This window comes from Hyaena hyaena, unplaced genomic scaffold (genome assembly GCF_003009895.1).
Source record: "Hyaena hyaena isolate Hyena2069 unplaced genomic scaffold, ASM300989v1 scaffold_86, whole genome shotgun sequence".
Classification (NCBI taxonomy): Eukaryota; Metazoa; Chordata; class Mammalia; order Carnivora; family Hyaenidae; genus Hyaena; species Hyaena hyaena.
Window position 1 is genome coordinate 1,126,106 of NW_024080721.1, and position 27,814 is coordinate 1,153,919.

Genomic DNA, 27,814 nt, shown 5'->3' on the forward strand with positions numbered 1-27,814 from the left:
GAGCCTTTTAGAAACTAATTATCATGGAAGTCCAGACAAAAATACTTCAAAATAGTAAGAAAGCCTTACCTACATCTTTTCGTCCTGGTTTTTCAAAACGTCTGTCACCTCTAGAAAAGATAAAATAAGTTTCAAACAGTACTTGAGAGTAATATTTCCCATACACGACAACCACTGCTCTATCTTTCCTTAATAGCATTGCCTTCTTTTTCAAATTGTAAAAATAAACAGTTATTGCCCAACATTTGGAAAATACAGAAAAGCACAAAGATAAAACAAAAATATCCACTATCTCTCTTAACAAAAGCTGGCTTCTACTGACCCAGAAATGTTCTTTTTTGAAATTAGATATTTTTTAATTAGATACATGCTTTACTTTAGATACACACTATCTACAGTTTTATGTACTACTTTTAGCATGTATTTTCCCACATCACTGAATATTTTCAAAATCATCCTAACTTGTAATGCTTACAGAATATTCTATTGTGTGGATATACCATTACATAAGAAACCATGCTGATATTAAGCTGTTTGGCTTGTTTCCAATTATATTGTAAACATTATCACAGTAGACATGTCTGTACATACAACTTTGTGGAACTGCCCTCGCTCATCAACGGACATCATATAAAGTCACAAAGAATAGAGTAGATGCTTTGCCTAACAGCAACAAAAAGTAATGTCAATTGTCAATGCCTCTCACTGAACACTAATAAAATAGCAAACCTGACTGACTATGAAATATCCAAGCTGGTACTAACATATTAACCTATTTATCTAGAATGCTTCTTCCTTTAAATAGGGATCATTTAAAACTTTCTAACATACATCTTGATACTCAATAATTAAAAGCATTTTTAAATGAGATCTTATAACTATACAAAAAAGCATTTCCTCTGGAGAAAGCAGAAACCTTTATACTAAGATCTGGACCCTTTAGTTACCTTTCCTCCCAGCTCTGTGACCTATGCATTTCCCTGCCACCTCCTCGACCAAACACACCCTCTACTTCATCAAAGCTTCTTTGGTAGAAACCACATTCACCTCTGCCTCTGCCTGAAAATAAGAAAACAGAAAAAATGATACTCAGAAGTCAGTATTTGGCACATATTCAACATCCAAGATTAATCTCTGAGTCCTGTCTCTACACAAAGAGGAAGTCCACACTTAAACATTTAAGGCCTGACGGTCTTTACCTGAGAGACCAACAACAGCAGTGAGGAGGCTAAGCACAGGAGATTGAAAGAAACAAGTTAGAAACCAGGTTGAAGAGTCCCAGTCCTGAATAAGAAAGAGTGTCAACATTAAGTTCTTTAATAAAAAGTTTAATAGTAAAATTCTAAGAAGATCAGTAAACTATTACTATAAATTGGACCTTTTATTGGATTATTTTCAACAAAAATGAAGGATTTGGAGAACTTCAGAAGAGAGCAGATAAAATATACAAAGGCAAAGCACAAATGTTAAAATAATTTATCTAACGCCAAAGAAAGGATACTTTAATAGGGCCAACTCTATCAATTTTGGAAACTAACTCCTTAAAGGATATTCCACAGTAACAAAAGCACTCTTTCCCCTTTGCTCAAGTCTTCAAGGAAGAAAAACATCAGGACTAAATTTGTACCACAGAGCTAATGAAGAATGTTCTGTATGCAGAGACTGAGAGGTTCTAAATGTTCAAATGTAAACTTGTCTTCACTGAAGTCAATTGGGTCAGATCTATCAAAATCTGACTCAATGATTCTAACCACAGTTTATCCTAATAGAAATACACAAACATGCAAATACATATATATATATAAATACATATAAAATATATATATGTAGATGTTCATTGCAGTCTGAAATACCAGAAATGACCTAAATAAATTCTGATAATTTGCTAGAACATGAAGCCACAGAAGATAAAACACTGACATTAAAAGAAATCTACATTGGGGCGCCTGGGTGGCTTAGTCGGTTAAGCGTCCAACTTTCGCTTAGGTCATGATCTCGCGGTTCGTGGGTTCGAGCCCCGCATCGGGCTCTGTGCTGACTGCCAGCTCAGAGCCTGGAGCCTGCTTCAGATTCTGTGTCTCCCTCTCTCTCTGACCCTCCCCTGCTCACGCTCTCTCTCTCTCTCTCTCTCTCCTAGAAATAAATAAAACATTAAAAAAAAATTAAAAAAAAAGAAATCTACATTATTGTGTTGAGTGACAGAATAATACTTATAAAAATAATTCCACTTTTATAAATTATATGGCTGCATGGTTAGGGTCAGGAGGAAAATACATCCAATGGGTGCTCTGGGGGCAGAAAGCAATATGAACGTTTTAGCATTATATCTTCTATACAATGTGAGGTTTTCTAAACTAACATGCACCCTTTGTATCCAACACACAGATCAGAAATCTGGTAAAGGGTGGGGAGTTTGGAGCTGTACTTTTACTTAGATAAAATCTTAGTCATCATCTGTAGCTCACTTTTTTAACAGAGTAAAAGCACCCAAAGCAAAATGATGATGAATTACGAACAAAAGAATGCATTCCAAAGCTAAATACAAGTGAGTTAAATAATTATTTTAAATATCCACATAGGATTTCTTTCTGCTTATAATAATTCAAAACCTGACTCAGAATATACTTGTACTTTTATGCATCCTTATTATGAAATGCACAAAATTGAATATGGGTACTCTTAAGAACAATGGGTACCCTCATAAGTAGTCTAGGTAACCTATTTCTTCCTCTGTAACATGGAGGTGAAAACTAGGCTTAAATTATAATAATCCTAAAGTTACCTCCCAGTTTTGTCAATCTAACTTTATATGAAGTTAAAGTTGACTCCCCAGTTTCAGTACCTCTCTCTTTAGGAAATGTATACATTTTTTAAAAAAAAATAAATCTGCATTCTATTAATCAAAAAAGATGCACGTTAATTGAAATACAGTATCAAATGTGTACAATAATTTAGTCTTTAGACAATGCCTGATGCACGTACAGATTCCCAGTCCTTTATAATAACATAATTACTCATTAGTAATATCCTTACAATAACAGATACCAGTGAACACCAGCCCAGAGGTTGGGAAACCCTGTTTTTGAAGAGATACTGCAAAAGTAGGCATTTTATTTAAAATCCTTAAACAGTATAATGCCAAGTGTTATGTAAAATGGGGGTGATCTCCTACAATGATGATTTTGGGGGTGAAAGCACCCTCTTTTGAAGAGAACAATTTTCTTAGGTAAACCAGTAAGTACCAAGCACCTTGAAAAAGTATTTTATTTTAGAAACCTAAATATGAAAAATACCCTTCAGGTTGCCAGAAAAACAAGCAAACCACAGACAAAAATATTTTCTGCCAAGTGTACTAGCACTGGTACTGGTCCTCCTTATCAGACTAAAGCTTTATAAGGAGACACAAAAAAGGAATCCGATTCTAGAGGTTTCCAGTTTATAAGGACCGCAATCATCTCTAAATACAATTCTCACATAAGCAGCAGTACACATAGCACGATGAATCTCTCACACAGCTAAATACTCAAAGGACTGTCCTGTTGTCTGAGATTTCACCCAACTCTTTTGCGGGATTAAAATATATTACTTCCTTTTATTGATGATAAAGACAAGTGGCTGACAGCTGTGTGGATTTGTCATATTGCTGAACACCTTAACCAGATAAAATAGAAAGATGACATTTTACAGTTTTTCCACTGATGTTTTTTTGTGTATTTCATCATATTTAGAAGTCTAGAAGTCAATCAATTTTCACACCAAAATCTCAAGTTAAAAAGAGCCAAAATAACAATCTAATGTTAGCTTTGCTCATGGAAAAAAAAAAAAAAAAAAGCCCTAATAATCATTACTTAACCAACAAGTTAAAATTAAGTACTAACTAAAGAAAACAAAACCAGATTAATGGTCTTACGAAATCATTAGAAAACAAATCACATTTGGGACAACATTGTTAGAACTGTTTTTCACAAGGTGAGTTCATTCATTTGACTAGTTTCATACCATTTGTTCCCATCAACGTTGAGTCACTGCTTCTCTCACAGTATCTATCTTTTGCACATGTCCAGTTTAAATTCTGAATATAGACACTATTGGATAACCCTCCACTTTAAAGAATCAGAAAGAAGGGAGAAATTTACCAATCCTTCAGCTGTTTCTAGATATGGAATTTTTTAAAGAGCATTGAGGGAGACTGCTTGATATCTATAGCATACAAAATTAGTGACCACTTGAGGCTCATAAAGTGCCAGCTTGTGCACCACGCTTCTTGAATAAAGGGGTCTCTGTACGACTTACCCAAAAAAGCACTGGAGACAAAGCCGCTTGAGTGCAACCCCGCCCTGCTGCCAGCCCGCCACAGAAAATCACAGGGAACACCCAAGCACTAGTCCAGAGCCATCTCCAAATCACCCCTGCACCACACCGCCACGACACAGAGCCCTCTGATGAATTCTGGACCCACAGAACCGAATTACACGTGGAAATCTGAATGGTATGTGGAGCTTTTGAAGCACACAGATGCCTAAATCTCACCACCCAGGATCCAACTGCAAGTCCTCAGGTTAAAAACTACTGTTCTAAAAACTGACAAATCCAGAAGGAAAAACCATGTATACCTTGCTAACAGTAAGTGGCCTACAAGTGGAGAGCTTTAGCTGCCCCATCATTATTCACCACATCTGCACTCCTACATCCTAAAAATTTTTTAAGTTTATTATTTTGAGAGAGAAAGAGAGAAAGAGAGTGCACAAGTGAGGAAGGGTCAGAGAGAAGGAGAGACAGAATCCCAAGCAGGCTCCAGGCAGAGCCCGATGTGAGGCTCAAACTCATGAAACGTTAAGATCACGACCTGAGCTGAGATCAAAACTCAGATGCTTAACCGACTGTACCACCTAGACGCCCCTGAATTCCCACATTGTGAATGGGACTGAAAGTAGCCTCTTCACAGGAGTGCAGAACCTAACATGGCCTCTATATAAAGACTGGGTATAAATTATTCTATTCATAAGGCACTTTAAGAAAAAAGAATTCAGATATTCCTCACCATTGATCACACCACCCTGGGTGGGGTGGTATGCGGAAACAATGGCCTCTGGCTTTGTAGATACACAATTCTTCCACTTCTGAAGCACTTCTTCAAAACATTACAAGGTATGTCTAGACTATTGCGATGATTTAACCAACTTAAGAGGTAAATGCTGAATACTTATACTACAAACATTCAAACTTGCTTTCTGTTGCAGAAAATCAATGAAAACAAAACCGGAAGCCGAAAGTAGTATCAACAGAATAATTCTTCTGAGACACAAATCTACAAAACTGTAGGTTAAATAAGTTGACTGCTGCCTATTTGCTCTACCCTCTGAAACAGGCCTAGCACTGACAAGACAGAGAGCTTGTACTAGGCTTCTGTCTGAATGGGGACACTCCTTGCACACAGCCTCACGAAGACCGTGTGTCACGGAGGCCAGCAGGAACTTTGCCGCTGCTCCGGCAGCCCAGGCACTGCAAGGAGCTATGGCTCAAGTGCACGGCTCCCTGGGGATGAGGAATATGGATGAGGATGTGCCAGTTAACCAGGACCATCTAGAATCCCTCACACTCAAGAATTACCCTCCTCTGCTCCAAATCGGGAGGGGGGCAGGGGCTGTGTGTGTGGAGGAGATACACTGAGAAATGATTCAGAAAATAAACATTCAGGACACTTAGCACATAGTTAATGTCAAAAAAAGCAGTCTTTTAAAACTCAAGTAATAAAATATGTTTAGAGTGACTTCTCTCTCCTTTTCCTCCAGTGTCTTCCACGCGGGAGCTCACCTCGCCCTCTTGAGGAACTTCGACCTCTAGGAGCCCCCACCACTGTTCCTCCGCCTCCTCGTCCTGTCAACCGCAGGACAGCAGCACTGTTAACAGACATGGAAAAGTTTCTCTGTCGAAAACAAAACAAAAGAACGAAAGAAAAAGGATAAAACAGATAAAATTGCATGTTGCTTCGCCCCATTCCCCCTTCCAACTATGAAACGGCATCTAATTATTATAAACAATGGGAAACCATAACTACACAACATCCTAAGATGATCCAAAACCTGATTTTACCTGAAAATCTCAAACTAACATTTCAAATCAAGAAACAATGACAACCAATGCCTTTTATCTTGTTAGGTTCTGTGAGGAAATATTAAATAAACTCTAAACGCTATATGTATCCAGAGGCAGATGGGATAAATACACACCATAATAAACTTGGTAAAAGAAATCCGGTTTGATAGGATACTTTATTATCTTTTTTTTTTTTTTAATTTTTTTCGGGACACCTGGGTGGCTCAGTGGGTTAAGCATCCAGCTTTGGCTCAGGTCATGATCTCATGGTTCGTGGGTTCGAGCCCCGTGTCGGGCCCTGTGCTGACAGCTAGCTCACAGCTTGGAGCCTGTTTCAGATTCTGTGTGTGTGTCTCTCTCTCTCTGACCCTCCCCTGCTCATGGCCTCTCTCTCTCTCTCTCTCTCTCTCTCTAACAGAAATAAATAAGCTCATCCCAACAAGTGCCCACCCTACCGCTCATCCCCCATTTAGCCCACTCCCCTCCCCTCCAGCAACCCTGTTCTCTGCATTTGAGTCTCTAAGGATTTGCCTCCCTGTTTTTATTTCATTTTTCCTTCCCTTTCCTTATGACCATCTGTCGTTTCTTACATTCCACATGAGTGAAATTACATGGTATTTGTCTTTCTCTGACGTATTTCATTTAGCATAATACCCTCCAGTTCCATCCAAATTGTTACAAATGGCAAGATTTCATTCTTTTTGGTCACCAAATAGTATTTGTGTGTGTGTGTGTGTGTGTGTGTGTGTGTATAGATAGATCGATCTTCTTTATCCAATCATCAGTCAATGGACATTTGGGCTCTTTCATACTTTGGCTATTGTTGACAGCACTGCTATAAACACTGGGGAGCACATGCCCCTTCAAAGCAGTACTCGTGTATCCTCTGAATAAATACCTAGTGGTGCAATTGCTGGATCACAGGATAATTCTATCTTTAGGTTTTAGAGGAACCCCCATATTGTTTTCCAGAGTGGCTACACCAGTTTGCATTCCCACCAACAATGCAAAAGGGTTCCTCTTTCTCTACATCCTGGACAATATCTGTTGCTTCCTGAGTTATTAAGTTTAGCCATTCTCACAGGTGTAAGGTGGTATCTCATTGTAGTTTTGATTTGCATTTCTCTGATGATGAATGATACTGAGCATCTTTTCATGTGTCTATTAGCTGTCTGGATTTCTTCTTTGGAAAAGTGTCTATTCATGTCTTCCACCCATTTCTTCACTGGATTATACTCTAGACAGAAAACCCAAAAGACTCCAACAAAAAGCTTCTAGAACTAAAGTGTGAATTCAGTAAAATCACAGGATATAAAATGAATGTACAGAAATCAAGTTGCATTTCTGTACACTAATAATGAAGCAGCAGAAAGAGAAATCAAGGAAATTATTCTCATTTACAATAGCACCAAAGACCATAAGATACCTAGGAATAAAACTAACCAAGGAGGTAAAAGATCTGTATACTGAAAACTATAGAAAGCTTATGAAAGAAGTTGAAGAAGACACAAAGAAATAGAAAATCATGTTGACTGATTTATTTATTTTGAGAGAGAGAGACAGAGCACAAGCAGGGTAGAGGCAGAGAGGAGAGAGAAAATCCCAAGCAGGCTCCCTATGATCAGCACAGAGCCTGACTTGGGGTTCAATCTCATGAACCACGAGATCAGGACCTGAGCCAAAATCAAGAGCTGGATTCTTAACCAACTGAGCCACCCAGGTGCCCCTGAAAGTATTCCTTAACTAATGAAAGGTAAAAAGAGTAGCACAATAAAAAGGAAAATGATCATTTTTGCCTCATTCTGCTCACCAGTGTGAATTAGTAACTCCAAGCTGTATTTAATAAAATGACAAGAATCATAAATAAATAGGGAAGGGCCAAATAAGAATCTACATATATAAGATCAACCATCTTAAGGAGTGGAAGAGCATGCTTGAAAAAACTAAACCACCAACTAGTCATTAGCCTGAATCTGCAGCCACAGCCAATTTGGATAGGATCATAAACAATGAGACAGTCGTTGAGTAGGAATCCTTCAAATCTGGAAGGGGAAGACAAGGGAAAACTGAAAGCCTGGGAGCCAAAAATATGTTTAGTGCACACTTCTGGATAAATGGAATATACAGACGTTAGAAAAAGTAAAACAAGATGGAATTTTTTTAAATCTCGAAAATGATCTATAAAACATAAAAATCCTGGGCATTTGAAGGAGGATTCTACAAGAGAATTTTAAACTCAGAAAATGTTGGACTATCCCCTCACAGGAATACTTTCTACGCACTCAGAACCTAGCAGACATCTAGGCAAACACACAGAGGCGCACAATGAAGACAAAGTAACATGCGCAAGGCTGCAGCTAAGGACCCTGCTGCTGGACAGACAGAAAGCAAGGCTAAAGAGTTCAGGTGAAGAGAATCTTGCAATTCAACTGATAATTAACATCCAAACTGTGTTTACACCGTGAAGTCCTCATCTGTAGTTTCGATTCAAAATCAAATGAAATGTGATGTCTATACCTCTTCTGAGGAAATCAACATGTAACTGGTTAAAAAACTTTTTTCACTACTGAATTTCTTGTTTTAATATACAGGTCATTTTCTCACTACCTTCCTCATCAGTTGTCTTTCTCAGAATTTTATTTATTACAATTTGTTTAAGTAAATTTTAGAAATTTGTAATGTTTTTTTCCTTTTAGTTTTATAGGTATATAAGCATATAAACCCGTAACTTCAAACCTCAAGATTAAAGGTTTAATCATTAACTAAAATTTAGAGGAAAATACCCAACTCAAACACACTTACTTCAAGCTATATTTTAATAAAACGTACCTAACAATAATTTTTAAAGAGCTGGTTGAAACAAATACATGAACGTACCTTAACTTATACAGCACAGAGTAACCAGGGAAGTTACAGAATAGTGCCTCTAGAAACACAATTAAGCAAGGCTATGAAGTCCCAAAATCTAGATTAATATAATCTAACATTGGACAAACAGAGCTCAGAATTATCTCCACTAATTAATGCCAGGATCCCATGCAGGTGAACACATTACCAAACATGTATACACCTCAAATGTACCCATCAACGGGGTGCAGGAAAACTTGCACATGCTTTCCTACAGCCTCACACACAACAGCTAAAAATGCAAACTTGTACCATCTGTGGAAAGCAGTTTCTGGAAGTTTTATTTTTAAATGTCTATACCCTTTGGGGCACCAGGGTGACTCAGTCAGGTAAGGGTCCAACTTTGACTCAGGTTATGATCTCAAGAGTTTGTGAGTAGGAGCCCCGTGTCAGGCTCTGAGCTGTCAGCCTGGAGCCTGTGTCGAATTCTGTGTCTCCCTCTCTCTCTCTCTCTCTCGGCCCCTCCCTGCTTACACTCTGTCTGTCTCTTTCCCTCTCAAATAAACATTAAAAAAAAATTTTAATGCCTATTTTCTTTGACACAATTCCTCCTGTACATGTGAAAACTCCCAAAAGCAGAAAGATCTTGCTTATAAAATCAAACTTGGGAACAGCCTAAGTATCAACCAAGGGGAAGAATTTAAAATTTATGTGGGGTGCTTGGCTGACTCAGTCAGTAGGAGCAGGAGACTCTTGACCTTGGGATCATGTGTTCAAGCCCCACACAGGCCACAATGCTTAACTAAAAAAAAAAAAAAAAAAAAAAAAATCATGGCCATCTGCATGTGGAGTTCTATGCAGTTGTTTTAAAAATAAGGCCACTCTATTTATTAGGTTGAACCATATAAAATTGCTAATTGGTCATTTCTGACCCACAAAAACTGCAATTTCATATGATCAACCAAACATATAAAGGCAGAAAGCACAGCTGTAGTAAAGCACATGGAAAGGCCAGACTGCCTGGGACTGTATTTTGGTTCTTTTATTCCACTTCTCTGTGCCTCATTTTCCTCATCTAGATAAAGTGGATAGGAATAATATTTACATTTACCCCCTGGGTTGCTGCCTGCACTTAACCCAGTATAAGACAAGTGCTTAAAACAGTGTTTGACACATTAAAATCTAAAATGTGCTATCATCTCCTCAATAGAAGCAGAGGTGAAAATAGTAAAGTATGCTGCCATTTAGGGTTAGCTGGGCTTTTCTACAAGAACAAATATTTAAGTAGATACAGATACATTAACCACCCCTGGGAGGAAACAGTGGCTACTTCTAAGGAACAATAAGACAGAATTACGGTGACTCATAGATTTGCTTTTCACTCTATGTACTTTCAAAATTTTTTATATATATCTATGTACTTTTTAAGTTTCTTAAATATATACATGTATTATCTATTAAAAAGTGAGTATATAATTTTGACTGACATCACATAAATAAAATACAACAATGTTTGGGACGCCTGAGTGGGTCAGTTGGTTAAGAGTTCAACTTCTGCTCAGGTCATGATCTCACAGTTTCGGGGTTTGAGTCCCAGATTGGACTCTGTGCTGACAGCTCAAAGCCTGGAGCCTGCTTCAGATTCTGTGTCTCCCTCTCTCCTTCTGACCCGCCTCCGCTCACTCTCTTGTTCTCTCAAAAATAAACAAACATTTAAAAAATTAATAAATAAATTACAATAATGTAAATCAGGTAGCAGCTATATAAAAAGTCCTGCCTCTCAAACTGAGAGATATATTCAGGGGAAATGCCAAACCAAAATAGTGACCAAATTTTCTGAGCATCAACTTTGGGTCTGTTTCTTTTTTTTTTTTTTTTAATAATTTTTTTAATGTTTATTTTTGAGAGAAAGAGAGCAAGCAGGGGAGGGGCAGAGAGACAGGGAGACAGAATCTGAAGCAGGCTCCAGGCTCTGAGCTGTCAGCACAGAGCCCAAAGTGGGACTCAAACCCAGAAGCTGTGAGATCATGACCTGAGCTGAAGTCAGACGCTTGACTGAACCCCCCAGATGCCCAGGGGAAGACATATTTAATATTTACTTGGAAAAATATACAACGAACTGCTAACACTAGCTGCTTTTAGGAAAGGGATGCTGGTGGCTGAGGGGAGGGATGGGGAAGCAATTTCCTATTATATACTGTTCTGTAGATTTTTATTTTGAAACCATGTAACTTATGCCTTATTCCTTAAACAATGCATAAATAAATCTGAAAAATAAAAATACTGAACACCGCAAAAGTAATAGCAACATGCTACAGCTATGACATCATTTAAATAAGAGATCCTCATACAAAGTTTCTTAAAAGCAACTTAGTGTACGGAACAATTTGGTTTTATCTCTGGACTTCTATTCCGCTGACCTGTATGTCTGTCCTTCTTCCGCAGCTGTGATCCCTGTAGATTTGTAGTGAAGTTCTGAAGTCAGGAAGTATGAGTCTTCAATTTTGTTTTTGTTTTTAAATTTTTTAAATGTTTTTATTTATTTCTGAGAAAGAGAGGTAGCGTGAGCAGGAGAGGGTCAGAGAGAGAGGGAGATACAGAATCTGAAGCAGGCTCCAGGCTCTGAGCTATCTGTCAGCACAGAGCCCAACGTGGGGCTCAAACCCACAAACAGTGAGATCCTGATTTGAGCCGAAGTTAGACGCTTAACTGACTGAGCCACCCAGGCACCCCAGGTTTTTTTTGTTTTTTCAAAACTATTTTGACTACATGGGGTCTCTTGCAATTCTGTATGAATTTTAAGACCAGCTTGTCAATTTATACCCCAAAAGCCAGTGGAATTTTGATGGAGACTGCACCAACAGATCAATTAGCGATATTAAGTCTTCCAAGACTGAACGAACACTGATGGCTTCTCACTTATTTAGATCTTCTTTAATTTCTTTCAACATTATTTTGTAGTTTTTTATGTAAAAGTCTTATATCCCCTTGGTTAAATCTATTACTATGTATTTTATTGTTTTTGAAGCTACTGTAAATGAAACTATTTTCATAATTCCCTTTACAGACTGATTGTGTTGATCCTGCCCCTACAATTGTGCTGAATTCATTTATTAGTGCTAATAGTTTTCTGTATGTGGATTCTTTACGATTTTCTACATGTAGGATCATGTCACCTGAAAACAGATATAGTTTTACTTCTTCTCTTTTTTTTTGTTTTTTTTATAAGTTTATTTTTGAGAGAGAGAGAGCAAGCAGAGCAGGGGCAGAGAGAGGGAGACAGGGTTTAAAGCAGGCTGTGCACTGTCAACAGCGAGCCTATTGTGGGGCTCAAACTCACAAACTGCGAGAAAATGACATGAGCCAAAGTCAGATGTTCAACTGACTAAGCCACTCAGGTGCCCCCTTTCTCTTCCTTTTTAGAGGTCTCTATGTCTTTTTCTAGCCTAACTGCTCAGGCACGATGTTGGATATCAGTAGTAAAAGCAGGTAACCTTGTCTTGTTCCCAGTTTTACGGGAAAAGCTTTCAGTATTCCACAGCTGGGAGTGAGGTTAGCTGTGGGTTTCTCATAAATGCCTTTAATCACATTGATGAAGGTCTCATCTCTTCTATTGCCAGTTCACTGACAGTTTTATAAAGAAAAGTGATTTTGGCAATTGCTTTTTCTGTGCCAACTGAGATGGTCAAGTGATTACACTGATTTTCCTTATGTTGCACCACATTTGTATTCTAATGATAAGTCCCACTTGGTCATGCATAGTGTGTAATCCTTTTAATATGCTATTGGATTCAGTCTGTATTCCTATACTTTGACAACTGAAAATACACAAAGGAAACAAACGGCAATAAACATATAAATGTTAAAAAGTAATATCTCTACATAGTGAGTTTATGGGTGACAGTCTCTCCTTTATACCTTTCTGTATTTTCTACGATGAGTAGAAGTACCTTTTATTTTTTTTAAAAGTAAGATTTTTTTTTCATTTTTTTAACATGTATTCATTTTTGAGAAATAGAGACAGAGCACGAGTGGGGGAGGGGTAGAGAGAGAGAGGGAGACACAGAATCTGAAGCAGGCTCCAGGCTCTGAGCTATCAGCACAGAGCCTGACATGGGGCTCAAACTCACGAACCATGAGCTCATGACCTGAACCAGAGTTAGATGCCCAACCAACTGAGCCACCCAGGTGCTCCAAAAAACAATAAGATTTTATTGATGATAAAGAATATATAAAAAATTATGAAATCACAATCCAGTAAAAAAAATGGGAAAATAACACAAGCAAATCAAACACCATAGTGGCCATGAACATGTGAAAAGATGACCAAGCTGCTAGTGACTAGTGAGATACAAATTAAAAACAAGTATCACAGGGGCGCCTGGGTAGCTTAGTCGGTTAAGCGTCCGACTTTCGCTTGGGTCATGATCTCGCAGTTCGTGGGTTCGAGCCCCGCGTCGGGCTCTGTGCTGACTGCCAGCTCAGAGCCTGGAGCCTATTTCAGAGTCTGTGTCTCCCTCTCTCTCTGACCCTCCCCTGCTCATGCTGTCTCTCTCTCCTAGAAATAAGAATATTTAAAAAAAAAAAAAAAAAAAAAAAAACAAGTATCACAGCTAACGTTTTGACCAAAATGTAAAAACCAAGAGCTGGAGGGCTGCATAAAAATGAGACCTCTGATTTGCTGTCAATAAGAACGCAAAAGGGCTTAAGATACTACAGAAACAAATGTAGCAATACTCACATTACATTACCCACACCTGTGTGTTTAAGAAAATAAAAAGAATCATGCACCAAAAACCATAAAAAGCCTAGGAATAAATCTAACCAAAGAGGTGAAAAAATCTATACACTGAAAACTGTAGAAAGCTTAAGAAAGAAATTGAAGACAACACAAAAAAATGGAAAAATATTCCATGCTCTTGTATAGGAAGAACACATATTGTTAAAATGTCAATACTACCCAGAGCAATCTACGTATTCAATGCAATACCTATAAAATAACACCAGCATTCTTCACAGAGCTAGAACAATCCTAAAATTTGTGTGGAACCAAAAAAGGCCCTAAATAGCCAACGCAATCTTAAAAAAGAAAACCAAACCTGGAGGCATTACAATCCCAGATTTAAAGATGTATTACAAAGCTGTAATCATCAAAACAATATGGTACTAGCACAAAAACAGATACTCAGATCAATGGATGGACCAACTAATCTTTGACAAAGGAGGAAAGAATATCCAACGGAATAAGGACAGTCTTTTCAGCAAATGGTGCTGGGAAAACTGGACAGAGAAATGCAGAAAAATGAACCTGGACCACGTTCTTACACCATACACAAAAATAAACTCAAAACGGATAAAAGACCTAAATGTTAAGACAGGAAGCAATCAAAATCCTAGAGGAGAAAGCAGGCACACAACTTCTTACTCAACACATCGCCAGAGGCGAGGGAATCAAAAGTAAAAATGAACTATTGGGACCTCATCAAAATAAAAAGATTCTGCACAGTGAAGGAAAGAATCAGCAAAACTAAAAGGCAACCAATGGAATGGGAGAAGATATTTGCAAATGGCGTATCAGATAAAGGGTTAGTATCCAAAATCTATAAAGAACTTAATCAAACACAACACCCAAAGAACAAATAATCCAGTGAAGAAGTGGGCAAAAGACATGAATAGACATTTCTCCAAAGATGACATCCAGGTGGCCAACCAACACATGAAAAAATGCTCAACATCGCTCATCATCAGAGAAATGCAAATCAAAACCACAAAGAGATATCACCTCACCCTTGTCAGAATGGCCAACATTAATAACTCAGTCAACAACAGATGTTGGCGAGGATGCAAAGACAGAGGATCTCTTTTACACGGCTGGTGGAAATGCAAACTGGTGCAGTCACTCTGAAAAACAGTATAGAGGTTCCTCAAAAAATTAAATAGAGAACCCCCTACGACCCAGCAATTGTACTACTAGGTATTCATCCAAGGGATATAGGTATGCTGTTTCGAAGGGGCATGTGTACCCCAATGTTTATAGCAGTGCTAGCAACAATAGCCAAAGTATGGAAAGAGCCCAAATGTCCACCAACAGATGAATGGATAAAGATGTGGTGTGTACACACACACACACACACACACACAAAATGGAGTATTACTCAGCAATCAAAAAGAATGAAATCTTGCCATTTGCAACTACATGAATGGAACTGGAGGGTATTATGCTAAGTGAAATTAGAGAAAAATAAATATCGTATGACTTCACTCATATGAGGAATTTAAGATACAGAACAGATGGACGTAAGGGAAGGGAAGTAAAAATAATATAAAAACAGGGAGGGGGACAAGACATAAGAGACTCTTAAATATGGAGAACAAACAAAGGGTTGCTGGAGAAGTTGTGAGGGGGGATGGGCTGAATGGGTGAGAGGCAGTAAGGAATCGACTCCAGAAAACACTGTTGCACTATATGCTAACTAACTTAGATGTAAATTTATTAAAAAGGAAAGGAAATATTTAAATATTTTTTAAAAACACAAAAACAGGGCGCCTGGGTGGCGCAGTCAGTTAAGCGTCCAACTTTGGCTCAGGTCAGGATCTCATGGTTCATGGGTTCGAGCCCCACATCGGGCTCTGTGCTGACAGCTAGCTCAGAGCCTGGAGCCTGTTTCAGATTCTGTATCTCCCTCCCTCTCTAACTCCCCTCCCACCCCACCCCCCATCCCAGCTCATGCTGTCTCTCGCTCTCGCTCAGAAATAAATTTTTTAAAAAACATAAAAATTTTTTAAAAAGTAAAACTGTTGTTGATTTGTTTCTTAAAGAAAAGGCTGTTTTTAAAATTTTTTTTAAAAAGCAGTGATGATTGATTTACAGTGGCATTCCAGCATTTCAACAATCTCTCCTTTTTCCATTTTATAGCAATTACCATAAGTTCCATTCAGAAACTTTTATCTTTGGAAAGAGCACACTATAAATGAAGACAACACAAAATCTCCCTACCAGCCCAAAAATCTAACTTTCTCACAATATCATAAACAAAAATCAGTGACAGAACTACATGTTTTTAAGCACGTTTTGGGCTGAAAAATCTACATTTTCCTTTAGTGGCAGAATGCACTGTTGAGAATTCAGGTTGCCAAGTACTTCTGAAAAACTACATTTTTCTGAAAAGAAGGTCCTACCTCCCAAAAAATTATCTCTCTACTCAAGTAAATTATGAGGGATGGTTCCTATCATCCATAAAGACCTAGAAACATTTTCTTACCTCTACAGAATACTAAAACTGCAGAACTGAAATAGAATCCCGTCTACTAAGATAGGCATCCACATATCAAGAAAACAGAAAGCAGGAGGCAGACCTGTGGGGATGCAGGGGCCTAGGGCCTAAGTGGTATAACTTCCTATTTTCATAACTCAGGGGAAGGAACAAGGGTTTGACCTAAGACTCAAAGCTGGACACAAACCTGTTCTTCTTCTGTAAAGGGTACAAGAGCCAACGGAGGCAGGGGCTCCTCCTGGAGGATAGGCAGAAATTCTTTATCCAGAAGGTCTGAAGGTATCTGTATGACCAAACACATGACCATGAAATTAATGCTATCCCTCCATTAACAAAATTTACAAAAAAAAGAAAAAATTATCTTCTGTTTATCTCTTGGTGATTACTATCAACATGGAATAAAGCTTATTCAACCACAATTACCTACGGTAGTACTTACAAAGTCTGAAAAGATCAAATATTAACAACTCCAGTCACCTTCTTCTTCCTCTCATCAGACCACCACTTTAGACTTGATATACAGCATTAACTCTGGTATTCCAGAGTACACAGTGGAAGGGTAAATATCCTCACATTTAACTCAAGGCACAAGGAATAGAGTTTCATAAACAATTTTATCTGTCTTCAGCAAACATCATTAAAATTTGAGATCCCAAATCCATTAATAAAAGTAAAAACAAAGTATATTTTTAAAATATAAAATATTCTCTCTCACTAGTCAGAAAGTGTACTTTACACAGTTTCGGTTTTGACCACTTAAAAGAAACACAAATGTGGTAACATAATTTTACTAATAATTGTCTAACGCAAGAAGGGAAAGAAGAGGAGCAGCAACCCCTCCTCACTCCCCACTGCTAACTGAAGAGTACGAAGTACAATAACGAGAAGAAATTCCTCCTTTCTCAGCCATCAAACTGATATAGAAATGGACAGGAAAGAGACAATAAGAGGAACTTAGACAAAGTATTAATGCTGAATATTCTGTTTCCATGAAGCTTTCTGCTCCTGTAATGAAATCTTAGGTCCTCTGTGCAAAATACAAGATCCTGGAGCACCTGGGTGGCTCAGTTGGTTGGGCGTCCAACTTCAGCTCAGGTCATGATGTCATGATCTCATGGTTCGTGGGTTCAAGCCCCGCGTCAGGCTCTGTGCTGACAGTTGGGTCAGAGCCTGGAGCTGCTTCAGATCCTGTGTCTCCCTTTCTCTCTGACCCTCCCCTACTCACAGTGTGTCTCTCTCTCTCTCTCAGAAATAGATAAAACGTTAAAAAAAATTTTTTTTAAATACGAGATCCTTACACTTAGAAGATTCTCTGTCGACTCTACAAGTTTCAAAGCAAGAAAAAAGAGAAAAACCACAAGTCCTTCATCTACCAATGTATCACTACACATACCATGAAATCTCATTCCTAATTCTGAACTCTTTCCTTTTTCCTTACCTTGTTATCTTTAAGGAAAAGTGCTAACATTTCTTCTCTACCATAACGATAGTCTGCTAACTTATACTTCGGCAAAGCTGGAGAAAGAGGAGGGGACGTGATACTCCCACCACTGGACAGAGCTCGGAGCCTAGGAGAGACATAAAATATAAAAATGAAGTGTCAAATATTCTGGCACTAAGGACTTTTGCTTTTATGTGCTATAAAAATGTTCATAGTAAGTCTTTAAAAGAACAGAAAGAAATCCCATTAGCTTTCATATAGCCATTGTCACAACACACGGAGAGCAGTTCACTGAGAAACAGACAACCATGTGGCAATTCCTTAACTTAAAAAGGAATCATGGCATATCCCTGAGAAGTCAGGGGGTAAAAAGTGACCCTCTTTCAAAATTGTAATATTTTAACGCTTCACACCCAGCACAGAGCCCAATGTGGAGCTTAACCTCACAACGCTGAGGTCAAGACTTGAGCTGAGATCAAGAGTCAGACACTCTACTGATTGAGCAACCCCCAGGAACTCCTCGAAATTGTAAAGGTAACCTGATTAAAACAAAAGTAAGGGGCACCTGGCTGGCTCAGTCCAAAGAACATGTGACTCTTAATCTTGGAGTTGTGAGTTTGAGTACTACTTTGGGTGTGGACATCATAAAATCTTTTAAAAATAAAATCCTTGGGGCGCCTGGGTGGCTTAGTCGGTTAAACGGCTGACTTGCGCTTCGGTCATGATCTCGTGGTTCGTGGGTTCGAGCCCCGCGTCGGGCTCTGTGCTGACTGCCAGCTCAGAGCCTGGAGCCTGTTTCAGTCTGTGACTCCCTCTCTCTCTGACCCTCCCCTGCTCATGCTGTCTCTCTCACTCTCTCCTAGAAAGAAATAAAACATTTAAAAATAAAATCCTTTAAGTAAAATAAAACAAAATTTTTTTTAAAAAAGAAGTGAAATATCATCTTATACCTTTTAGATTAATAAGAATTAATAAATCTGACAACACCAATTAATAAATCTGGATTATCAGGGGCACCTGAATGGCTCAGTCGGTTAAGCGTCCGACTTCAGCTCAGGTCATGATCTCGTAATTCATGGGTTTGAGCCCTGTGTCGTGCTCTGTGCTGACAGCCAGCTCAGAGCCTGGAGCCTGTTTCAGATCTGTGTCTCCCTCTCTCTCTGACCCTCCCCTGCTCACGGTGTCTCTCTCTCTCTCTCTCTGAGAAATAAATAAAACATTAAAAATTTTTTAAATTAAATAAATCTGGAATATCAGTTGTTAGTAAGCATGTAAAACAATGGAAATTCTCAAGTAATAACTGTGGGATTATACTGGAACAACCACTTCAAAGAATGTCCTAACATTCAATAAAATATTTATCAAAGTGTGCTATACAAAAGTAAAAGCAAAACACAGAAGCTTAGGGTGCCTTGGTGGCTTAGTCAGTGAACATCCGACTGCTGATCTCAGCTCAGGTCATGATCTCATGGTATGTGGGATTGAGCCCCACCCTGGGCTCTGCACTGAAAGTGTGGACCCTGCTTGGAATTCTTGCTCTCTCTCAAAATAAATAAACTTAAAAAAAAAAAAAAAGACCACAGATTGCAAAAAAGAGATACATGTAAACCTGCAATTAAATTTATACTGTTTAAGAACACATACAAAATGTAGCAAAAGTACAGAAACAAACATGAACTGACAAATACAAAATTCAAGATAAGGTTCTACATGCAAAGGGAAAAAGAGCATCAAAGGAATTTTATTATACCTGCAATGCTTTATTTTCTCAGCTTGTACCAAGTACATGGATATTTGTTACAATTTATACTTTTATATGTCTGTAGTATTTCATGATTCAGTTTTAATAAAAGCAATGAATGATTAATGTGGAGAAATTGAAAATGCAGTAAAGAATTAAAATATAAGAAAACCAAAATTTTAAGCCACATTTACTGCTGGGCAGAAAAAATATATAACCCTAAGAGGAATGTAACTGAGGAAATGGGAACATTTTTTTAATTTTATAAGATGCTTTTATTTTAAAGAGGTGGGGGAACCTCAGTAAAAAATGGCAAGAGTAAGTTCCTACTGCAGCACTGTGTCAAATAGCAAGTGACAAAACTATCAGCAGTAGCTCATTATCTGGGGGGCTGCCTGAAGTTCTATAAAGCAGTAAGTACCAAGGGTAAGAGGGACCAATATACTTTAGTTTAGCCTAAATGAAAATTCAACAGAACCATTAAAATATATCCCCAAATTGCTAACCCCATTCACATTAGCAAAAAAGGGAATAATCTACATAGTAAACACACATACACACACACGAAAGAAATCAGAGCATTATGTATTTTAAAAATGCAAAAATAAATTACATATTCATAGTAAATATAAAAATGTGTTTACATGGACAATGTAATACCAAAAAAAGAAAAAAGGGAATGTATTAGTAAACTCAACAGTAGAATCTTTTTTTCAATGTTTCTATCTTATGTTCTAAAAGATAAGGATTTTTTTCTAGTCTGAATTTTGCTGATTTTATCCCTGTGATATAGTTTAACATGTTTCTCTATTCTCTGCATTTCCCGCACACTGGTGACTGGAAGGAATGCGGTGCTGTGTGATGCCATCAGGAGGCGGTCACTGGCTTTGTGGGTCTAGCAATCCCTGAAGACCAATGCCTACATCGGTCCCTAAAGTTCACTAAGGTTACAAAGTGATTTTATTCTATCACTCTTTATTTATCTGTGGGAGTATTTCTAGAAGGAGAAACCTCTCTCTTACACTATTTGGTGTTGTTACTCAGTAGGAAATAGGCTGTTCCTATAAGAACAACTCATGCTGAGGAACCTGGGTGGCTCAGTTGGTTGAGCGTCAACTTTGGCTCAGGTCATGATCTCACGGTTTATGGGATAGAGCCCCACGTCAGGCTCTGTGCTGACAGCTCAGAGCCTGGAGCCTGTTTCAGATCCTGTATCTCCCTCTCTCTCTGACCCTCCCCTGTTCATGCCGCCTCTCTCTCTCAGAAATAAATATAACATTTAAAAATTTAAGAAAAAAAAGAACTCATGTTGCTCTTATAGGGAACTTAGAAATAAAAGCCTTGACGGGCGCCTGGGTAGCTTAGTCGGTTAAGCATCTGACTTCAGCTCAGATCATGATCTCACAGTTTGTGGGTTTGAGCCCCGCGTCGGGCTCTGTGCTGACATGACAGCCAGCTCAGAGCCTGGAGCCTGTTTCCGATTCTGTGTCTCCCTCTCTCTCTGACCCTCCCCTGTTCACGCTGTCTCTCTCTCTCTCTCAGAAATAAATAAAACATTAAAAATTTAAAAAAAAAAAAAAGAAAAGTAATAAAAGCCTTGATTCTTAGTTTTCAAAATAAGAACTTAGTTCACTAGCATTCTCCAATGGTAACAAATTATTTCTTAAGGTATTTCAATTCAATGCACTTTTTCTTCACAATGCCCAAATCATTTCATCCTTTTTGTTTTTTAAGTTGGTTCCACAGTCAAGGTGGGGCTTGAACTCACGACCCAGAGATCAAGAGTCACATACTCCACTGACTGAACCAGTCAGGCGCCCCTCAAACTGTGTTGTCTCTGACCAGTGGGAGATTCTTCAGGCTGGCTCCTGAGTAATTCTGCCACAGCCCTAGCAGTCTTTAACAGCTTCTTTTCTAGCTGGTGTCTAAATGTTCCAGACACAGCTCCTTATTCCTTGTCTCAGCCCTAGAACCAACCATTTCTCCAGGGAGCTTGATTCTCTTTAGTGCATATTTAAGAGCACAATTTAGGGGCTAAGAGTGCTCACTGCTACTAGATTGGTCTTTTGTTTTCTTTCCAATTATTCTTAGACTTCAAGGTCATTTAGTCCAACTCCTGCAAGACATGATGGACAACCAGGAAAGAAGACAACGTGCCCACAAAGAAGTGATCCAATCTCTGCCTGAAGGACCTCCCAGGAAACTGCTTTCCATCAAATTCATGTAAAGCTGGGTTCTTCCCTGAAAAGGTGGAATTAATACACGCTCAGAGCTGAGGCTGCGAATTTTACACATGCACTACCTCACATCATTTCATTTCAGCTCCGCAACAACCCCAGTAACAGACAAGGGTTACACAACTTGCCCACAAAGCCAGAGCAAAGATGCAACCCTAAGTTTTTCATGACTAAAAAGATCAAAATCCTTCCAAAATTACACCTCAAATTTTTATTTAAAATAGCCAAGGTTTTATTCTGCCACACATTAATTTTAAAATATATATATTTTATTAGACATTTCAAAGTATCCTTATACTGAGCCAATGTGCTTGCCAATAGTTTCTACCACTAGAGGGCACACCTAGATGCTCGTTCAAGTGAAAATCATTCCGAAAGTGGCAGAGTCACAATGTCTCAAGGGAGACTTTCCTTCTCATGGCCCAAGATCCCTAATTTGCTCATCAGCTCCTCACAAGGCTTCCAATCCACTCACCACCCAGGATCCCTTCCAATGGACCCCCCAACAACCGTGGCCAAGGGCTCCTCCAGTGTCTAGGACTTGAATACTTCTTATAGGCACAAGATTTATTAGGAGTAATATGGGGCACCTGGGTGGCTTAGTCGGTTGAGCGTCCGACTTTCGCTTGGGTCATGATCTCGCAGTTCGTGGGCTCGAGCCCCACATCGGGCTCTGTGCTGACTGCCAGCTCAGAGCCTGAAGCCTGTTTCAGTCTGTGACTCCCTCTCTCTCTGACCCTCCCCTGATCACGCTGTCTCTCTCTCTCACCTAGAAATAAATAAAAAACAGTAAAAAAAAAATTTTTTTTTAAAAAAAAGATTTATTAGGAGTAATATAAGCAGAGTACATTCTCAAGAGATTCCTCCAGCTACTGTGAAGAGAACAGACCAAGGCAAACTGAGAGTAATTCAAGCAATGACGGTGGCCTGCATAAGGATAACTGTGCTCTACTCAATAATCTACAAATCCTATTCCAAGTCCCTCTTCACCTACAGATATTTGGAAAAGCTAAAACATACCTGGGTAGTATCCCTCCCTAAAACCCCACCAGTGACCTTTAAGCTCTTTGATCTTGCTCCATACAAGCCTCTCTTCTAGAAATTTAATCCCTACTTGCTTTCCCCTTAATCTCTAAATATACCTAAAAGTGATTTGTTTAGGGGCCCCTGGGTGGCTCAGTTGGTTGAGTGTCTGACTTCAGCTCAAGTCATGATCTCACGGTTCACGAGTTCAAGCCCCACATCAGGCTCACTCCTGTCAGTGTAGATCCCACTTCAGATCCTCAGTCCTCCCCTCTCTGTGCCCCTCCCCAACTCGTGTGGTCTCAAAAATAAACATAAAAAAAAACCTTGGGGCGCCTGAGTGGCTCAGTCACTTAAGCTTCCAACTTTGGTTCAGGTCACTATCTCACAGTCCACAAGTTCAAGCTCTGTGTCAGGCTCTGAGCTGTGTCAGATTCTGTGTCTCCCTCTCTCTCTGCCCCTCTCCCACTGTGTGCTTGCTTGCTCGCTTGCTCACTCGCTCTCTCTCAAAAATTAAAATAAAAAATTTTAACTAAAGCTTGAAATAATTTTAAAAATAAAAAATAACTAACAGTGATTTGTTTAAAACCTCTTTAATGCTGCATCCAGTTATGCACCACTGCATTCATGCTCTAATCACATTCCCCCAGATACGCACCTCTTCCATTCAGAAATATCTCCACAACCTCAATTACAGGTCACTTCAAAACCCAAGAGCACTTGGATTCTTCCCTCCAAATCCACTATTTCAGTAAATTTCACCAATAACATTACACAAATCCAAGGGACAATTTCCTATCCTTGTTATCTTCATCTTCCTGGCCATCCTCATATCTGTTTAACATAAGAAGCCCACTTCTGTTAGAAGTAGTAGTAACTAATTGATAGCAGTAGCCCCATAATCTTCACTTATTATTGTCCCAAATCCAAATTTCAGCTTATGAAAGCAATGTGGACTGTGAATACAGAGGTGTTAAGTCAAAAAACATTTCTGGATAAGCTCCTCATTCTAGACTCTGGCTCTGACCTCTCCCCTAAAGACCAAGATTTTTATATACAATCCACAACCCTTTTATAGCCCCTCCACTTTAGCTTTAACATGCCCAAACCCTACTCAACAGCTTATTCATTTCAACCCCCTTCATTACCTGTATTCCCAAAGGCAGGTAAGGATACCACCATCTAAACCACTTTACTCCTTCTACCATCGCCCATATCCACCCTTTACTCCTTCTACCATTGCCCATACCCAACTAATACATCCCATCAGCTTTAAATCCTAAATCTCGAGGACCCTGGGCGGCTGTCAGTTAGAGTCCAATTTCAGCTCAGGTCATGATCTCACAGTACATGAGTTCAAGCCCTGCGCTGGGCTCTGTACTGACAGCTCAGAGCCTGGAGCCTGCTTTGGATTCTCTGTCTTCCTCACTCTCTACCCCTCCCCTCCCCCCCCCCAAAAATAAAAATATTAAATCCTAAATCTCTCAAGCCATCCCATGGGTCAACTAATCCATTATTGTCCATACTTTTATTTCTTACCTGGCCTAAATGACGTAACTAGTCACCATCCATCTTCCACATTGTTATACATATATTTCCAATGCAAATCTGAATCAAATGCCCTCTGATTAACAACTGTTCACTGACACACAATGATCAAATAAGATCTAGAGCTTCTTAACATAGACAGGCTGCCTCCAAGCTCATCTCTCCCACACTTCACAATATAATAAAGACAATGTCTCAGACTTGCTGTTTCTTGCCCCCTTGTCTTTACACATGCCTTTTCTGCTGTCAGGTTTCCATTTCCAAACTATTTTCACTTGGGATGCTGGGAGAGGTTTGGGGGGAAGAGAGGTTAGGTGGAAGGAGGAGACAGTAGAAAAGAGTCAGAATGAGGAGGATAACTGGTTGGAAAGAGAATCATAGAGGGAAAGGGAGAGGCTGAAATCCTCAAGACCTTGTCTAGACAAAAGTACCTGTTCAACCTTCACGGATCTAACGAGTGGAAGAAAAACTAATAAACGGTCATACAAATAGACATACAGCTATTGAAGGATTCTGGAGAAAAACTTGACCCAACTGATATCTTAAGACTACTCTGGCTGCTGTAGGGAGAACAGTAAGAAGAGTGAAAGCCAGAAAACATCAGGCCACTGTTGCTAATAGTTTATGTCAGAGATGGTGGTGGTTTATACGGGGATGACGGTGATAAAGAGAAATGAACAGATTTCAAGAGATGTGTAGAGATGATATTGACACAACACAGTGATGAACTAGATGTAGATACAGAAGTAAAAGGAAAAAAAATATCCAGGGTAATTCCAAGACTTCTGGCTTGAGCAAATGGGCACACAGTGGTATTTAAGATGAAAACGTGTTATTTAAGATGAAAAGAATTAAGAAATTTAAAACGGTGAAACTCGTGAGCTCAGTTTTGAATAAGTATGAAGGATGAGATGCCTAGAGGCATCAAATAAGCAGCTAAATACCCTATACTTCATTACATTTCCTTTACACATTGACATTATAGGGAAATTATTCAGTGTCAGCTTCCCCACTAAATAATTCAAAAGTAGGTACTATGTCCTTTCATCTTTGTTGCCCCAGTACCTAAGCCAAGACACAGAACATAGGAGGCAGGTGAGAAATATTTTCTAAACAAATCTTCAGATTCTCTTCTAAAATACACCCCTGGATAACACCGAACTACTTCCTATCCCTTCAGATGGCACAAATGTCTTTCACTCTTTTTGAAAACTGGGATGATTAATGCATTCAATCCTCCAGAATTTCTCATTTCCCACAAAGATGTGGCTAATAAACCGGCAATCTCAGGTTTTCCTTCTTTGCCTCCATTTCTCCCCACCCCCATGAGACTTGAATGCCTTCATCCAACATTTACTAAGTGCTTGGCTAAACATGTGCTTACCAAAAGTGGGAAATACAGTGCCATTCTTCTGTTCTTTTCTGAGTAAGGTAAACACATAGAGACACAACACAAAGGTGTTTAACACACGTATAAACAAAGTGCTTTAGGGGAAACAAATGTCTCACTTTCTTGCAAAGAAAGACCTGGGAAAACTTCCTTAAGACCATGTAATGAGATAGAAAAATACCTAAAGGAGATTCCTTGGCTCCTTTCCCATAAAGCCAGGTAACTATCTGCAATCATCCCCATATGATAAATTCCTTAATCATCTACATTTATCTATAAATAAATAAATAAAACAAGTATAATGAGTTTAGGGTTTTTTAAATGTCTTGAGGTATACATAACTAACTTTTGCAAAAAATAATAATAATAGTAATAACAACAGGAGGATATAAACCAAAACTTTAGCAATGGTTCTTTGAATGGTAGGATTAAGGATAACTTAGATTTTTTTCTTTTTCCTTTTGTACTATTTCCTCCAAGGTTTTCTGGGAGAAGCATGAATTACCTTGTCAGAGAAACTAGCAAAAAATCCCAAAAAACCTAACCTACCAGATTTAAAACCAAAAAAAATAATAAAATGTTCTCTTAAGGTAGTACTTAGCGTTTGGTCAAGGGTAAAGCAAACAGGCAGGGGATCGGAACTAAACTCACAAAACCCTTCTGGTGGTCAATGCGCCCATACACCATCCAAAGCCTTAAAAAATGAAATTAATTTAATAACTCTACTTCCAGGGAATTATTCCAAAATAAATAAGCAGCAACACAAACAAAACTGTTGAAGGATGTACACACATATTTATAATAGCAAAACATTAAAAACAACTTCAGTTTCCAACAATTCACTCATTTAACAAATATTTATTGAGTTCCTACTATATGCAGGCACTGGAGATACAGCAGCAAAACAAAGCGTACAAAAATTGAGACCAAAGTGCTTGCCCTCGGTGGAGCTCACAGTCTAGTGGGAGCTGGAGAATGGGATATAAATAATAAAGAGAGTAAGTGAATAAAATGTTTACCATGTTCTACTTGGATATAGGCCATGAAAAAATATAAGAAAAGCTAGGGAATAAGGGGAAGTTATTATATAGATGGTCAGGAGAGGTCTAAGGTGGTAACGTTTGAGTAGACTATTGTTTTATTCCTAAAAACAATGTGCTCCTCCATTAAATCTATCACATCCTTTTAAATTGCTTTGGTGATTATATAATACATACCTTCATCTCAAATATAGAGATAAGCTAAGACCTAAAGATTCCACAGACCTACCTCACTTAAAAAGTCCACGTATATGGTCACTCGTGGTCTACCCCCACCACAATTGTCAAACTCCCATCTTCACTACTATCCCAAGTACGGGTTAAATCTCTTCATTTTATCCATCTCTTATTAATATTTATGTTTTACATCATAATAAAAATACTGATCTTAGGAAATAAAAGTATCACTAAATGTTTCTGTATGGTTCAGAATTACACACGGACTGAATGATAGCACTCTATAAACTTTGATTCTAAAGTATTCTGGACACAGCTCCTTGCCTCAAGTTTCACAACGAATGTAATGTTACATGCAGAAAAACACAGCAGCAGCTTCTATTTATACTACAGCTTTCTAGTTCAGAGTTACCAGAGTTCCTTAAAGGTCTCACATACTCCCTCTGCCAAAAGAAATTCTGATAGTTTTAAAAAAATTTTTTAAAAAATAAAAAGGTAGTGTGCCTACTTAGACCTGCACTCTTCAGTTTATCTGCATTTCATATGACTAAGGGAAGGCTCCTAAGCTCTAATAATAATGCCTGAAGACTACCAATAATTAGGTAAAGCTACTATTTAAGCATGAGACGTAACTGTCGTCTACTGAAGTTACTTCAATTCAAATTTTGTATAAATCACTGGGCTGATCAAACAAAACACCATCAAACAAGACTTCAGAGCATCACTGAAAAATGTCTACTATGCTATTGATAGACTGCGTCAGTGACACACTGAAATGACTTTAGGAACCCATGGTTTAGAGCAGGCGCCAGAAAACTTTTCTCTGTAGAAGGCCAGACAGTAAAATTTAAACTTTTTGAGTCGGTTGGCCTCTCTGGTCACCACTCGGCCTTGTCACTATAGTATGAAAACAGCCAGATAATATGGAAACAAATGGGTGTGTCTGTGTTCCAATAAAATTTTATTCAAAAGAACTTTATTTATACTCCCACGGGCCATA

General features: G+C 38.6%; 1 protein-coding gene across 3 annotated transcripts in view; it reads right to left on the reverse strand.

Annotated features, from left to right (window-relative positions):
* Window positions 1-27,814, reverse strand: part of GIGYF2 (GRB10 interacting GYF protein 2) — a 138,061-nt gene that overhangs the window by 77,642 nt on the left and 32,605 nt on the right. For 2 of the 3 annotated variants that reach the window (XM_039234493.1, XM_039234492.1), the window contains exons 4-8: window positions 17,656-17,785; window positions 16,405-16,500; window positions 5,815-5,926; window positions 948-1,059; window positions 70-110 (exon numbers count right to left, since the gene is read on the reverse strand). In XM_039234493.1, the coding sequence (XP_039090424.1) occupies window positions 70-110; window positions 948-1,059; window positions 5,815-5,926; window positions 16,405-16,500; window positions 17,656-17,785 (491 nt within the window). The remainder of the gene's footprint in view (window positions 1-69; window positions 111-947; window positions 1,060-5,814; window positions 5,927-16,404; window positions 16,501-17,655; window positions 17,786-27,814) is intronic. The other variant, XM_039234494.1, reaches the window with a different exon arrangement.